The sequence below is a fragment of the Papio anubis genome, chromosome 9 (assembly GCF_008728515.1).
Source record: "Papio anubis isolate 15944 chromosome 9, Panubis1.0, whole genome shotgun sequence".
Classification (NCBI taxonomy): Eukaryota; Metazoa; Chordata; class Mammalia; order Primates; family Cercopithecidae; genus Papio; species Papio anubis.
In genome coordinates, this window is record NC_044984.1 from 89585359 (window position 1) to 89599371 (window position 14013).

The 14013-nt window shown below is 41.5% G+C and overlaps 1 protein-coding gene across 5 annotated transcripts in view; it reads right to left on the minus strand.

The window, feature by feature from the left end:
• The window catches only part of FGD6 (FYVE, RhoGEF and PH domain containing 6), a 132288-nt gene that overhangs the window by 58655 nt on the left and 59620 nt on the right, over positions 1-14013 (minus strand). For all 5 annotated transcript variants that reach the window (XR_001892892.3, XR_002515789.2, XM_021922791.2 and 2 more), the window contains exons 4-6: positions 13144-13211; positions 13028-13058; positions 2561-2712 (exon numbers count right to left, since the gene is read on the minus strand). Coding sequence is in view for 3 of the 5 variants with exons in the window: in XM_021922791.2 (XP_021778483.1) it covers positions 2561-2712; positions 13028-13058; positions 13144-13211 (251 nt within the window). In the remaining 2 variants the exon portion in view is untranslated. The remainder of the gene's footprint in view (positions 1-2560; positions 2713-13027; positions 13059-13143; positions 13212-14013) is intronic.

Genomic DNA, 14013 nt, shown 5'->3' on the forward strand with positions numbered 1-14013 from the left:
AAGCTTCATTCGCTACCACAGCATCCTGTTTCAGGTCTCTGCAACTCAGAAACTGCTTCTTGTCTATTTATCTGGTCCTTCCCCTATTAAATGTCTGCTCCATGAAAGCAGGATGTCTGTTTTGTGCACTGTGATATCCTCTGCATACTGAGAGCACAGACTAGCACATAGTAGATATGCAAACCTTCTTGAATGTGAAAATAAAATATTTCATCAATTGTTGTTAAAAGTCAATGGAAAAACGTTATTTCAGAAAGTCAACTAACACCAAAGAATATGTATTGACTTGAACCCTAAGAGAAAAATATTTTAATAAATAGAAAATGAGGCTGGGTGCAGTGGCTCATGCCTGTAACCCTAGCACTTTGGGAGGCTGAGGCAAGGGGATCACTTGAGCCCAGGAGCACAAGATCGCCGCAAAACACAAGTATAAACCTGTCTCTACAAAAATCTGTACCAGCCAGGCATGGTGGCACATGCCTGCAGTCCTAGCTACCTGGGTGGCTGAGGTAGAAGAATCACTTATGCCCAACGAAGTCAAGGCTGCAGTGAGCTGTGGTCACACCACTGAACCCCTGGCTCGGCAAGAGGAGGAACTTCTGTTCAAAAAAAAAAAAAAAGATCGGAAGCAAATAAGCCCCATTTTTTGTGGGGTTTTTTTTTTTTTTTTTTTTTTTTAATTTAAAACAAGAAAAAAAAAGATGTATTTTTTAGTAGAGACAAGGTTTCACCACGTTGGCCATGCTAGTCTCCAACTCCTGACCTCAGCTTATCTGCCTGCCTTGGCCTCCCAAAATGCTGGGATTAAAGGCGTGAGCCACAGCGCCTGGCAAATTATATTTTATTTCTATCATGACATTTTTCTTTTAAAGGAGTCTCGCTCTGTCGCCCACAATGGAGTGCAGTGGCACAATCTTGGCTCACTGCAGCCTCCGCCTCCCAAGTAGTTGGGATTACAGGCATCTGCCACCATGTCTGGCTAATTTTTATAAGTTTAGTAGAGACGAGGTTTTGCCATATTGGCCAGGCTGGTTTCAAGCTCCTGGACCTCAAGTGATCCACCTGCCTCAGCCTCCCAAAGTGCTAGGATTACAGGCGTGAGCCACCACGCTCGGCCTATCATGACCTTTAAAGACTACATTTTAGTCAATCCTCAGTCCTTAATTGTGTGTTATTTTATACTTAGGCTACAGCTAAGTATAAATTGCTTATGTGCCATATTTACCCAACATATAGAGGCAAGATATTTCCAAAACAAGCAGAGGTACTTTTCTGGTTTATATATAAAGAAAGCTTAGAGAAATTTTGATCGTGAAAGTAGGTGACACTATTGTCTTGTTCTAATCATGTTGTGCTCCCCATGGTCTTCAACAATAAATTCAATCCTCCTAGACCAATCTTTCTACATTATTTCCACAGAAGTCACCAAAGCCTCTGCGTACTTATTTTCTTTAGCCTAGTGGAAGTGGCTCCCAATACTAACCTTTTGGTATTCTTTTCCTATTCTGAAATCTACAGCTTCTACAAGGATGTCATACATATATAAATTTGCCTTTCTTTGGGAGGCCAAGGCGGATCACCTGAGGTCAGGAGTTAGAGACCAGCCTGACCAATATGATAAAACCCCGTCTCTACTAAAAATACAAAACTTAGCCGGGCATGGTGGCATGCGCCTGTAATCCCAGCTACTCAGGAGGCTGAGACAGAAGAATCATTTCAACCCAGGAGGCAGAGGTTGCAGTGAGCTGAGATCGCACCATTGCACTCCAGCCTGGGTAACAAGAGTGAAACTCCATCTCAAAAGAAAAAAAATTGCCTTTCCAAAACAACCATCCTATTATTTCAGTGAATGGCCTCTTTTTCAAAACTGGAAAGGGAGTTTCACGACCTGCAGCTCCAGAAGGTAAATAAAACATTTAGAAACTATTCCAATGTGAATACAGCATCTATCCACACTTAATCTCAAAAACCTTGATTGCCCAAGTTCACCTACAGAAATATAAATTGGCTGCATGTTGCTTCTGAGGCAGTATTACCAAAGATTTGTTCAAAATAATAGTATTGAGCTTGGTGTGCCAAGGTTGTGAATTTTGGGCCACTGAAAATAATCAATCTGGTCAGGTACGGTGGCTCACATCTGTAATCCCAGCACTAGAGGCTGAGGCAGGCAGATCACCTGAGGTCAGGAGTTCAAGACCAGCCTGGCCAACATGGTGAAACCTCATCTCTACTAAAAATACAAAAAATTAGAAAGGCGTGGTGGCACACGCCTGTAATCCCAGCTACTCAGGAGGCTGAGGCAGGAAAAACGCTGGAACCTGGGAGGCAGAGGTTGCAGTGAGCCGGGATTGTGCCACTGCACTCCAGCCTGGGCGACAGAGTGAGAATCTATCTCAAAAACAAAAGAAAACACAACAAAATCAATCTATGGGTAACTGCAAAGACAATATATTGAAGCAACTCAATGTAATGAACAATACATCTCTGTCGCATGTGGGGCCCTTACGGCTTCATCTAAAATTGGAAACACTAGGAAAATCTGAAAACAGTCCATTTTTACCAGTGCAACATTCTTTCCTCCAGTTCCTTCAGGAGATCCCGGTTGAGCTCATACAGCTGAGGCAAGTAGTATAGGATCTGATTTAGAATCCGGTCCTCAATCACTGGTTTCCCAAGTTGCCTGGAAGCATGAGCTACTGCATCCCGGAAATCCTATTACAGTCCAGAGCAGGAAAAACAATACATACACATATAACTTGATAACAAGCTTTTATCCCCAGTCCCCCTTTTTCCTAAAATGATACGGATTGCACAGCTGTATTTCCCATGCAGAATTACAAATCGAAAGTACCCCCTTCCTCCTACCCCACTCACCTAGATAGGAAATTAAAAATAAAAAATCGTGGCTGAGACGATTCTTTGATATTCAAACATACCAAATCATATTTATCTTAAACCTTTTAGTTTGATCTCTAAACTTAGCAATTATACTAAGCAGATGTCTGGAAATTGTAACAAAATTCTAAATAGTCTTTAGAATTATTCCAATACCATCAATATAAACACAATCCATTTATTTTAAAAGTCCCCAGGAGACCTTAGCTAATTTTATTCTGGATTTAAGAGTCCCACTGTCCACTTTCGGTTATCATTTCCCCACAGCTGGCGCGTCCTAGGTGAGGCATGTGGAGAGAGGCATGTGTTGTGGGTCTCCCTCTGTCGTCCAGGATGGAGCACAGTGGCCCAATCTCAGCTCATGGCAACTTCCCGAGTAGCTGGGACTATAGGCGTGTGCCACCATGCCAGGCTCATTTTTGTATTTTTTGTAGAGACGAGGTTTTACCATGTTGCTCAGACTGGCTTGAACTCCTGAGCTCAAGCAATCTTCCCACTAGGGCCTCTCAAAGTGCTGTGATTATAGGCATGAGCCACCGTGACTGGCAGGCACATGCTTGATAATCAGAATCCTGGATCCAAGCCCTTGTTCCTTATTTACTGTGTTTCCTCGGGCCAGACTGATTTTCCTCATCTGCTAAGTAAGTATAATAGTTATGAGACTTTAATTAGATATTGCACATAAAACTTCTTTTGCAATGCATTTGGCATATAGAATTAATGAAACATTTTAACTCTGGACCTGAAATTCTCCCCTCCCGCTTGCCAACCTCTCAATAAATTCACCAGGGTTTACACTTTTCACAAATAAGAATCTTTCTTGGCCAGGCGCAGTGGCTCACGCCTGTAATCCCAGCACTTTGAGAGGCCGAGGCGGGCAGATCACAAGGTCAGGAGATTGAGACCATCCTGGCTAACACAGTGAAACCCCGTCTCTACCAAAAATACAAAAAATCAGCCAGGTGTGGCAGCGTGCACCTGTGGTCCCACCTACTCAGGAGGCTGAGGCAGGCGAATGGCGTGAACCCGGGAGGCGGAGCTTGCAGTGAGCCGAGATCGCACCACTGCACTCCAGCCTGGGCGACAGAGCGAGACTGTCTCAAAAAAAAAATTTAAAAAAAAGAATCTTTCTCTTCACATATTATTTTTCATTTACTGTTCTCTAGACTATCTGTACCATGTCTTAATATATGTCAATATCACCACACCCTATTACTCCAGAGGACTTGGAAAGGGTGGGGTAGGAGATAAGTATTTGCCTAGATTTCATTGTCCCCTAAGGGTGGGCCTCAAGACATAAGTAAAACAGAGTGAAATCTGTTCCACAGTCCTTGAGAATTCAAAAACAAAGATTTTTTTTCCGTTTTAGAAATAGCAGTTTTAATTAAATCTGAAAGGAAAGTTTGGGTAAATGACTAATAGGCCTTATCTTCCCTTACCTTTATTTCCAACTGCTTTCCCTTCAGGAATTTACCGGCAAATGAAATCAACCAAAAAAGATACTGTTCCTTCCACTGATCTTTTCAACACCTGCCCCTAAAATATGTATATTAACCATGATTTTTTTTTTTTTAAACTCTGGACAGCCAAAAACCTCACAGATAACTTAAAGTATGTGAAAGGATTCTTTTTCTAAAGGATGGCTATTTTGAAGAAGTCCAATCCTCTTATGCTTAATCAATGCTAAAAATCCCTTCACTTAGGACTCAGTACCTGGGACTAAGTTTATTGATCCAACAGTCACATTGGCCCAAAGAAGCCAACTACTCACACCAGTAACTAAAGGATTAACTTGTATACCTAATTAGTATCATATAAAATAAGAGTATTTAGTTCTCATAGTATTATAAGCTCTAATCCAGAAAATCACTCAGAACATCTCCAGAAACCAAATGGATATCAGCCAAATTTCACCTCCCAACAGCTTGCTTCAATCAGCACTCACATGTACTATGATAAAATAAAGCCACTTAACACTTTTGAAAATCATTAGGCTATCTGCTATCAGGCAGGGCTATAGAATACATTTATTTACGCATCATGAATAATGTATTCAAAGCAGAATAGTTAAACATCCTCTCTGGTTATCTTTTTTGCTTTTGTTTTGACCAGTTTAGTGACTGATATAATTTGGATGCAAGAGTTCCTTGCTCAGCAAAGCAATAAGCACCACTCTTTCTTCTGGTAGAGTAAGTGATGACTATATTTGTCTCCTGGCAGCAGGATAACTTTTGTTTCCCAGTTGGAAGGTATTTCCTCTGCCATGACAGTGACAGTGATGTTAGCTGCTAAGTAACTTAAGGACCTGGTTTGACACAGCTTTTGCCAGACCCTGCATTCCGTATGTCTGCCACCATTGCCAAAAAGGGAACTTGTTTATTTAAGACACATTTAACAGAGACCAGCCAAATACAAACTGAACTGACCAGTGAGATGGCTGCCTCTAAATGGACGCCCCTGTCACACACCAGGCAAAACTCTGCTTTTCCCAGTACTACTGGATGTTTTTAGGCAGCTCGGAATGGACTGATGGCCCATGATGTCTTCTTTTAAATTATAAGTAGTATGTCAGAATAAAATAGAAATTTAATAATTAAAATAGAAGTACACTTAATAAAGACTATAAGAATTTCGAGACTATATAGCCATGAAACCCAGAGAGTTACTTTTTTTTTTTTGAGAGAGAGAGAGTTTCACTCTGGTTGCCCAGGCTGGAGTGCAATGGCATGATCTCAGCTCACTACAACCTCCGCCTCCCAGGTTCAAACGATTCTCCTGCCTGCATAGCTGGGATTACAAACATGTGCTACCACGCCCAGCTAATTTTGTATTTTTAGTAGAGATGGGGTTTCTCCATGTTGGTCAGGCTGGTCTTGAACTCCCGACCTCAGGTGATTTGCCTGCCTCGGCCTCCCGAAGTGCTGGGATTATAGGCGTAAGCCTCGGCGCCCGGCTTACTTTCTTTTTTTGAGAAAGAGTTTTGCTCTTGTTGCCCAGGCTGGAGTGCAGTGGTGCAATCTCAGCTCACTGCAACCTCTATCTCCCGGGATCAAGTGATTCTCCTGCCTCAGCCTCCCAAGTAGCTGGGATTACAGGCGCTCGCCACCACGCCTGGCTAATTTTTATACTTTTTGGTACAGATGGAGATTTCACTATGTTGGCCAGGCTGGTCTCAAACTCCTGACCTCAGGTGATCTATCTGCCTCAGCCTCCGAAAGTGCTGGGATTACAAGCGTGAGCCACCACGCCCGGCCTTTTTTTTTTTTTTTTTTTTTGAGACAGAGTCTCGTTCTGTTGTCCAGGCTAGAGTGCAGTGGCGAGAACTCAGCTCACTGCAACCTCCGACTCCCAGGTTCAACCATTCTCTTGCCTCATCTCCTGAGTAGCTGGGATTATAGTTGTGTGCCACCACGTTTGGCTAACTTTTTGTATTTGTAGTAGAGATGGGGTTTCACTATGTTAAACAGAACTCCTGGCCTCAAGTGATCTGCCTGTCTCAGCCTCCCAAACTGCTGGGATTACAGGCGTGAGCCATCGTGCCCAGCCAGAGAATTACATATTCTAAGTAAGCACTTGACAAAGATTCTGTACTAGTCAGGTTCCTGAATCTTTTCTTAGGCCCATCTGTGCACTTTCTTGCAAAATCCAGTTTTAGCAAGAACCTCCCACCCTTGATATTGTTCGGGTTCTTCATCCTCTACCATTGCCCAGGTGATGTATGATCATCCTGGCTGGTCCGTCTTCTGCAAGAATCCCATTAAGTTGGTTTAGCCAGAATCTCCCTTCCTCCTGAAGTTTCTTCTTAGTAATTTTCCATCCACTAACTCCCACTTTGCTCCTCCTTGGCTATAAATTCCCACTTGCCCATAATATATTTGGAGTTGAGCCCAATCTTTCTCCACTACCGCAAAATCCCATTGCAGTGGTCCCTATGACTATTGTTTTTTTTTTTTTTTTTTTTTTTTGAGACAGAGTCTGGCTCTGCCGCCCAGGCTGGAGTGCAGTGGCCGGATCTCAGCTCACTGCAAGCTCCGCCCCCCGGGTTCCCGCCATTCTCCTGCCTCAGCCTCCCGAGTAGCTGGGACTACAGGCGCCCACCACCTCGCCCGGCTAATTTTTTGTATTTTTTAGTAGAGACGGGGTTTCACCGTGTCAGCCAGGATGGTCTCGATCTCCTGACCTCGTGATCCGCCCGTCTCGGCCTCCCAAAGTGCTGGGATTACAGGCTTGAGCCACCGCGCCCGGCCGACTATTGTTTTTTGTTCTTGAGATGGCGTCTTGCTCTGTTGCCCAGGCTGGAGTGTGGTATGATCTCGGCTCACTACAACCTCCGTCTCTTGGGTTCAAGCAATGCTCCTGCCTCAGCCTCCCGAGTAGCTGGGATTACAGACATATACCACCATGCCCAGCTAATTTTTGTATTTTCAGTGTATTTCAGAGACGGGGTTTCATCATGTTGGCCAGACTGGTCTTGAACTCCTGACCTCAAGTGAACTGCCCACCTCGGCCTCCCAAAGTGCTGGGATTACAGGCATCAGCCCCTGCTCCAGGCCCCCTAAGCCTACTGTGATAGTCCTGAATAAAGCCTGCCGTACTGTGCTTTTGCTTCGACAAGTGTCATCGAATAATTGGGTTCCACTCCCAGTTATGGCCTCCATAACCACATGCAGCAGCCCTGGCCCCAGTCTCATTCCCTCACCTCTTGGGCCACCATTTCCTGACAGCTGTGTGCTACGGCCCCACTGCCAGATGTAACTAATTCACACAGGAACCACTAGCAGAATCTTGAACTTCTCAGCTCTTCATGAACCTCAACCACTGCCAAAACTGGTGCCACTGGGAGGAGGTGACATCTTTTTTTAATAAAAGGATGATTACAACATATGTCTGGTTATTTTTCTAAATGTTAACAACCAGGATAATTTGGGAAAGTGTGATGACACTTAAAAGCCAGAGGCAAAGCTATTTTGAGGCAGAAGAATCTAAATTCACCAAAACCTCCTTGACGAAATCAGTGAGGATGCAAGACAGCAGGATTAGCCCTTCAAAAGTTAGATCCAGAGTTTAATTTTTCACACTAGAAAAGCCAGGTAAAAAAAAATATTAAAGTAGTGGGAGGAGGAGTTAAGAGTGTGAAAATGTTAGTTAGCTGTAGAGTTTGCTGGCATCAAGTACCTAGACTTCATCCTTACAACAAAACCTACCAAATATTCTGCATGCAAAATTGAACCACCTACACTGTAGTTTCTGGTCATAAAAAGCAAACGCTTGTTTAATGTGGAATTTGTAGAACTACAGATGGGCCTCTGAATTATGAAGCATATGATAATATTATTCTTACTAATTCCCCAAAACCTACAAATAAGAATCAGATCAACTTTAAGTTGATCTTTAATTCTTTTCAGATATTAACATATCAGCCTTGCCAGCTTGAATCACTTAGGGAAGACCTCAGCAAAAAAATCAATGCAAATAAAATCAAGTACGAGCATCTGAGGCAATGAAGCACAAAACAGATGGCCTTGTTCATGGGGTCAGGCTTTATATCTCCAGCACCAACAAGAGGTATGTGACTTAATTACCAGCTGTCCTGACCCAGCTGCCTGACCTCAGGGCATTACTGCACTACCACCATGACACAGTGAATTACAAAGACCAAAGGAACATATGGACAGACATGGAGCTCTACAAGGTTCCCTGTCCTCATGAAGGACACCAGGAATCACTTCACTTTAAGCAAAAGCAAAGCAGCTGTGGGGGTCAAAGAGCTATGATAAATATGCAGAAATCAGTGTGAAACTATGAAGTAAAAGTAGACGTGGGAAAGTCCCCACATTAACCATTTGACTTTGTTTTTAAAATGAAAATATTTTCCCAATGAAATTATTCTTCACTCTCTATATGTAGACCCAGTGATACGGTATGTAATCATCAGCGGTGCATAATCAATGCAAAACTGTAGAAAACATAACTGAAAGCAATCTTTTATGTCTAGTTTCCAATCTCCTTTAGTAACACTAACAAGTAATCATCATAGTATCTCTAAGTGACCAAGATCTAGCTTCATTTTCATCTTTAGAAGATGAAAAACAAGTTTCTCTGGTTTCCAGGGCGACTAAAAGAATTCTGAAAGCAAGCTAATATATCCAAAGATACACTATATTCTATACAGCATGGTAGAGATTTCAAATAATAATTTTCAATCAGTTACTAAAGAACAACTGAGTACGAAGGGTCAGACAGACCAGACTTCAAAGTCTAGTTTTGCTATTAAATAGTGGGTTATTTTTGACAATCAGCTTACTTTCTTCATCGAAAAAAATAGGAATAACATCTACTTGATAGGGTTGTTATGAGGGTTAAAACAGATAATTGATGTAACATAGCATGCTGCAAGGAACATAGAGAGCACTCAACAGAACACCATTTATTTAACTAAAGGAGATTTGGTTAAGTTAAATGATCAGATGAACATCATTTAAGATCCACGAGTCACCTTCCCTCCTTCTCTCCACAAGTCCCTGAAGGCTTGGAAAGAGAACTGTGAAACAGAGGCATCTAAAGAGAAGGAAATACCAAACCAAGGTAGGGAAAACACTTCAGCAGCAAAACAAAGGTACTGTGAACAATGAGCTTCATTCAGTGAAGGACAGTTCTCACGTGAAAGAAGCTCCTCCAGAGTGAAGGTTTGGTAGCCATGTCAACAGAAGCTAGAGGAAGATTCTTTACAACTAAAGAAGAAATGCTGAAAATGGTTCACAAGACTCAAAAGACAGGGTGTATTCAGTAAAACAGGATGAAGTGATTTTAACACGGAAAAAAAAACGAGAACTGAGAAAGTCTTCTATTCCTTCACAATGCATTAAAAAAAAAAATCTTTTCTATTTAGTAACAGACATCTGGATGCCTAGGGTAGCCTTGCCTCTGCCTCTATGGATTTTATTGAGCCTCTCAAATTTTCAAGGGGATGTACATCTCCACCTAAAGAAATTAGTGAAGCAAAGATGCTTCATTACTAATACTATATAGTCAGTCCATCTTTGTCAAAAAAAAAAACCCTTCCAAATATACATAACATATATAATATATATAATTTATATATATTTAACATATATAATATATATTTTGTCTATATTTAACATATATAATATATGTTTTATATATATATACACACACACTTTTTTTTTTTATGGAGTTTTGCTTTTGTTGCCCAGGCTGGAGCGCAATGGCACAATCTCGACTCACAGCAACCTCTGCCTCCTGGGTTCAAGCGATTCTCCTCCCTCCGTCTCCTGAGTAGCTGGGATTACAGACATGCGCCACCATGCCCGACTAATTTTTGTATTTTTAGTAGAGACGGGGTTTCCCCATGTTGGTCAGGCTGGTCTCGAACTCCCAACCTCAAGTGATCCGCCCGCCTTGGCCTCCCAAGGTGCTGGGATTACAGGTGTGAGCCACCGCACCCGGCCCAAATATTTTATAAATGTATACTATTCGTACATTTATGTAATATTTTTATAGAGATATTTACTAAGTCTAGCTCCCATCAGAGAGCAAATAAGACAACCAAAAAAAACCTTCCTATTACTTGTACTTAATTATATCACATGTCTACAGTGTGGTGGGGATGTTCAAGGAACAGCAGCAAATATACAAGAAATTCATTCTGAAAAGTCATTTATTTTTCAGACATATTATAATTTATATGAAATGACAATAAGCTTGACACTCAACAAATTTGTTAGGGCAACAAAATAATGTCTCCTTTTTTTTTTTTGAAAAAGGGTTTGCTGTGTCATCCATGCTAGAGTGCAGTGGTGCAATCAGCTCACTGCAGTTTTGAACTCCTAGGCTCAAGGGATTCTTCTGGCTCAGCCTCCTAAGTAGGTGGGATTAGAGGTGTGTGCTACCCATGCCTAGCTTTGTCCTATCATTAAAAAAAGAAAATCTATTACAAAAGAGAACTGTCTGGGCATAGTGGCTCATGCCTGTAATTCCAGAACTTTGGGAGGCTGAGGTAGGCAGATTGCTCAGGAGTTCGAGACCAGCCTGGGCAACATGGCTAAAACCCATCTCTACCAAAAATAAAACAAATTAGCCTGGTGTGGTGGATGCCTGTGGTCCCAGCTACTCAGGAGGCTTGAGCCCAGGAGTTAGAGGTTGCAGTGAGTGGAAATCGTGCCACTGCACTCCAGCCTGGGTGACAGAGTGAGATCCTGACTCATTAAAAAAAAAAAAAAAAAAAAAGGAGAAAGAGAGAACTTACCAATATTACCAATACAGCCAAAAGTCAACATGAGAAACTATTCACAGGGAAGTATTTTCTCAAAACAAATTAGCAAGGTTAAGAATTTTTTAAGAATTTCCAAAGCTAGAGATTTTTCACATAGGAATCAGGCCCCTATTTTTGTTTTGTTTTGTTTTGAGACAGAGTCTTGATCTGTCACCCATGTTGGAGTGCAATGGTACCATCTTGGCTCACTGCAACCTCTGGATCCTAGGTTCAAGTGATTCTCCTGCCTCAGCCTCCCAAGTACCTGGGACTACAGGTACGCCACCACACCTGGCTAATTTTTGTATTTTAGTGGAGATGGGGTTTCGCCATTTTGGCCAGGTTGGTTTCGAACTCCTGATCTCAGGTGATCTACCCACTTCAGCCTCCCAAAGTGTTGGGATTACGGTCGTGAGCCACCACACCAGGCCAGGCCCCTGGGTTTCTGTTGGACCAAGTACAGAGCACAGGTAATCATTTAGTGAATGTGAATCATCCATAAGTGTAACCCACTTTTCATGTTCATATGCATCCATTCAAAGAAAACCTGAAACTAATAGTTTGCCAAGACATAAATTGATGTATATTTGATGAACCTTTCATTTCTCCACAATTAAGCCTAATTTATGATGTTAATAATTATACTACCACATAAGTAAACTGTCACTTCAACTCCTTTTTTCATTGTTTCATTTACCTTTTCCTTTTGTTTTACCCCTTTCTTAAGTCTTTTTATTATTATTATTGTTATTATTATACTTTAAGTTCTAGGGTACATGTGCATAACGTGCAGGTTTGTTACATATGTATACTTGTGCCATGTTGGTGTGCTGCACCCATCAACTCGTCAGCACCCATCAACTCGTCATTTACATCAGGTATAACTCCCAATGCAATCCCTCCCCCCTCCCCCCTCCCCATGATAGGCTCATCTTGCCTAAATATAATTGAAATAAAGTAACACTAAAAGCACTTTAACTGCCAGTGCATAATGAAACTTGTGAAAACCTGCAAGTACAAAGGAGTGCAAGAGAAAAACGAATATGCACCCGGACACACATCATAATTCTTTCCTAACAAGTCTGTTCAAGTTGACAATTATAGGCTGGCTGCAGTGGCTCAGGACAGTAATCCTAGCACTTTAGGAGGCCAAGGCGGGCTGATCACTTGAGCCCATGAGTTTGAGATCAGCCTGGGTAACATGTTGAAACCCCATCTCTACAAAAAATACAAAACTTAGCTGGACATGGTGGTGAGCGCCTGTAGTTCCAGCTGCTCAGGAGCCTGAGGTGGGGGAATTGCCTGAGCCCAGGAGGTTGAAAGGCTGCAGTCAGCTAAGACGGCACTGGGCAACAGAATGAGACGCTATCTCAAACCAAAAAAAAAAAAAAAAGTTGACCATTTAAAAAACGGAAAATACAACTAAAACTTAGTTGTAAAAATGTCTATTTCTAATCTCTCCTAAATGGAGGTGGTAAAAGGAAAAACAGTAAGAAAATTGTCTATTTCAAGTCTGTTTCTGGGAGCTTATTTAGATAGGAGAAAAACACTTTTGGACAATGATAATGATATTCTTCATGTATTGTTAATTCAAAACTCTAATAGCAAGTATCTTCAGCAAATGCCTAAGAAAATATATTATCACCTTAAAAACTGTTATGAAGACATAAAGTTTGAAGACTTTGGACATATAGCTACTAAGACTCTTTTAGAAATCATCTTATCTACATAGACATGAAATACATACATTTTAGAAAATGTCTATCATTAAGTTAGTAACGCTGAAAACTTCTAGGGGTAGGGAAAGTACAAAAGGGAATATTCTTAGACTTCAAAAAAAAAATATTAGCAGATACTTACGATATGCAAAAGTTTTAACACATCCACAAACCTGTAAAAAAACAGCAATGAAAAAAATGTTTTAAATGTGCCAATGGGGGAAAAACAGTCTTCTGAATTGTAAACTAGATACCTACACTTTCTCTGAGCTCATGATCTCCTTGGCAATATGATGAACTTTACTTTTCATTCCATTATCTTCATCCTGTGGATAAGAGCACACTGAGCATGAACTCATAAAAGAATAATGAAGATGGGTTATGAGCTCGTCAGACACGAATTTTAACTCTGATACTTGTAAGTTTCCTACTAGCACACAGTTCATACTACATAACATTTCAAATTGCAAACAGAGAGAACTGGATGAGGGATAAACCATGTCACAGAAGTAGCTGAGAGCAATCAGTAATCTTCACTGTCATTAGCTGGATTCATCAATAGCTGGATTGATGAATTGCTCTGAGTAGTTACAGAACCTTGCTAGGACACAACCATCAGTGGTTCAAAATGGAAGTCACAAACTAAAAAGGCTACAGGGAAAATGGCCCCTTACAGATAGATACCGGAAGAAGAGTTATTTGGGTGCGTACAAATAATGTAAGAATTTGGCCAGGCGCAGTGGCTCACACCTGTAATCCCAACACTTTGGGAGGCCGAGGAGGGCGGATCACGTGAGGTCAGGAGTTCAAGACCAGCCTGATCAACATGGAGAAACCCCGCCTCTACTAAAAATACAAAATTAGCTGGGCGTGGTGGCTCACGCCTGTAATCCCAGCTGCTCAGGAGGCTGAGGCAGGAGAATCGCTTGAACCCAGAAGGCAGAGGTTGCGGTGAGCCGAGATCGCGCCATTGGACTCCAGCCTGGGCAACAACAGTGAAACTCCGTCTCAAAAACAAAAACAAACAAACAAACAAATTTAAAAAAAAAGAAATTAGTGAATATCCAACAGGAATGTAGATAAGAACTTAAGGTATTTTAACTCACAACTTAAATATAGTCTGAATAG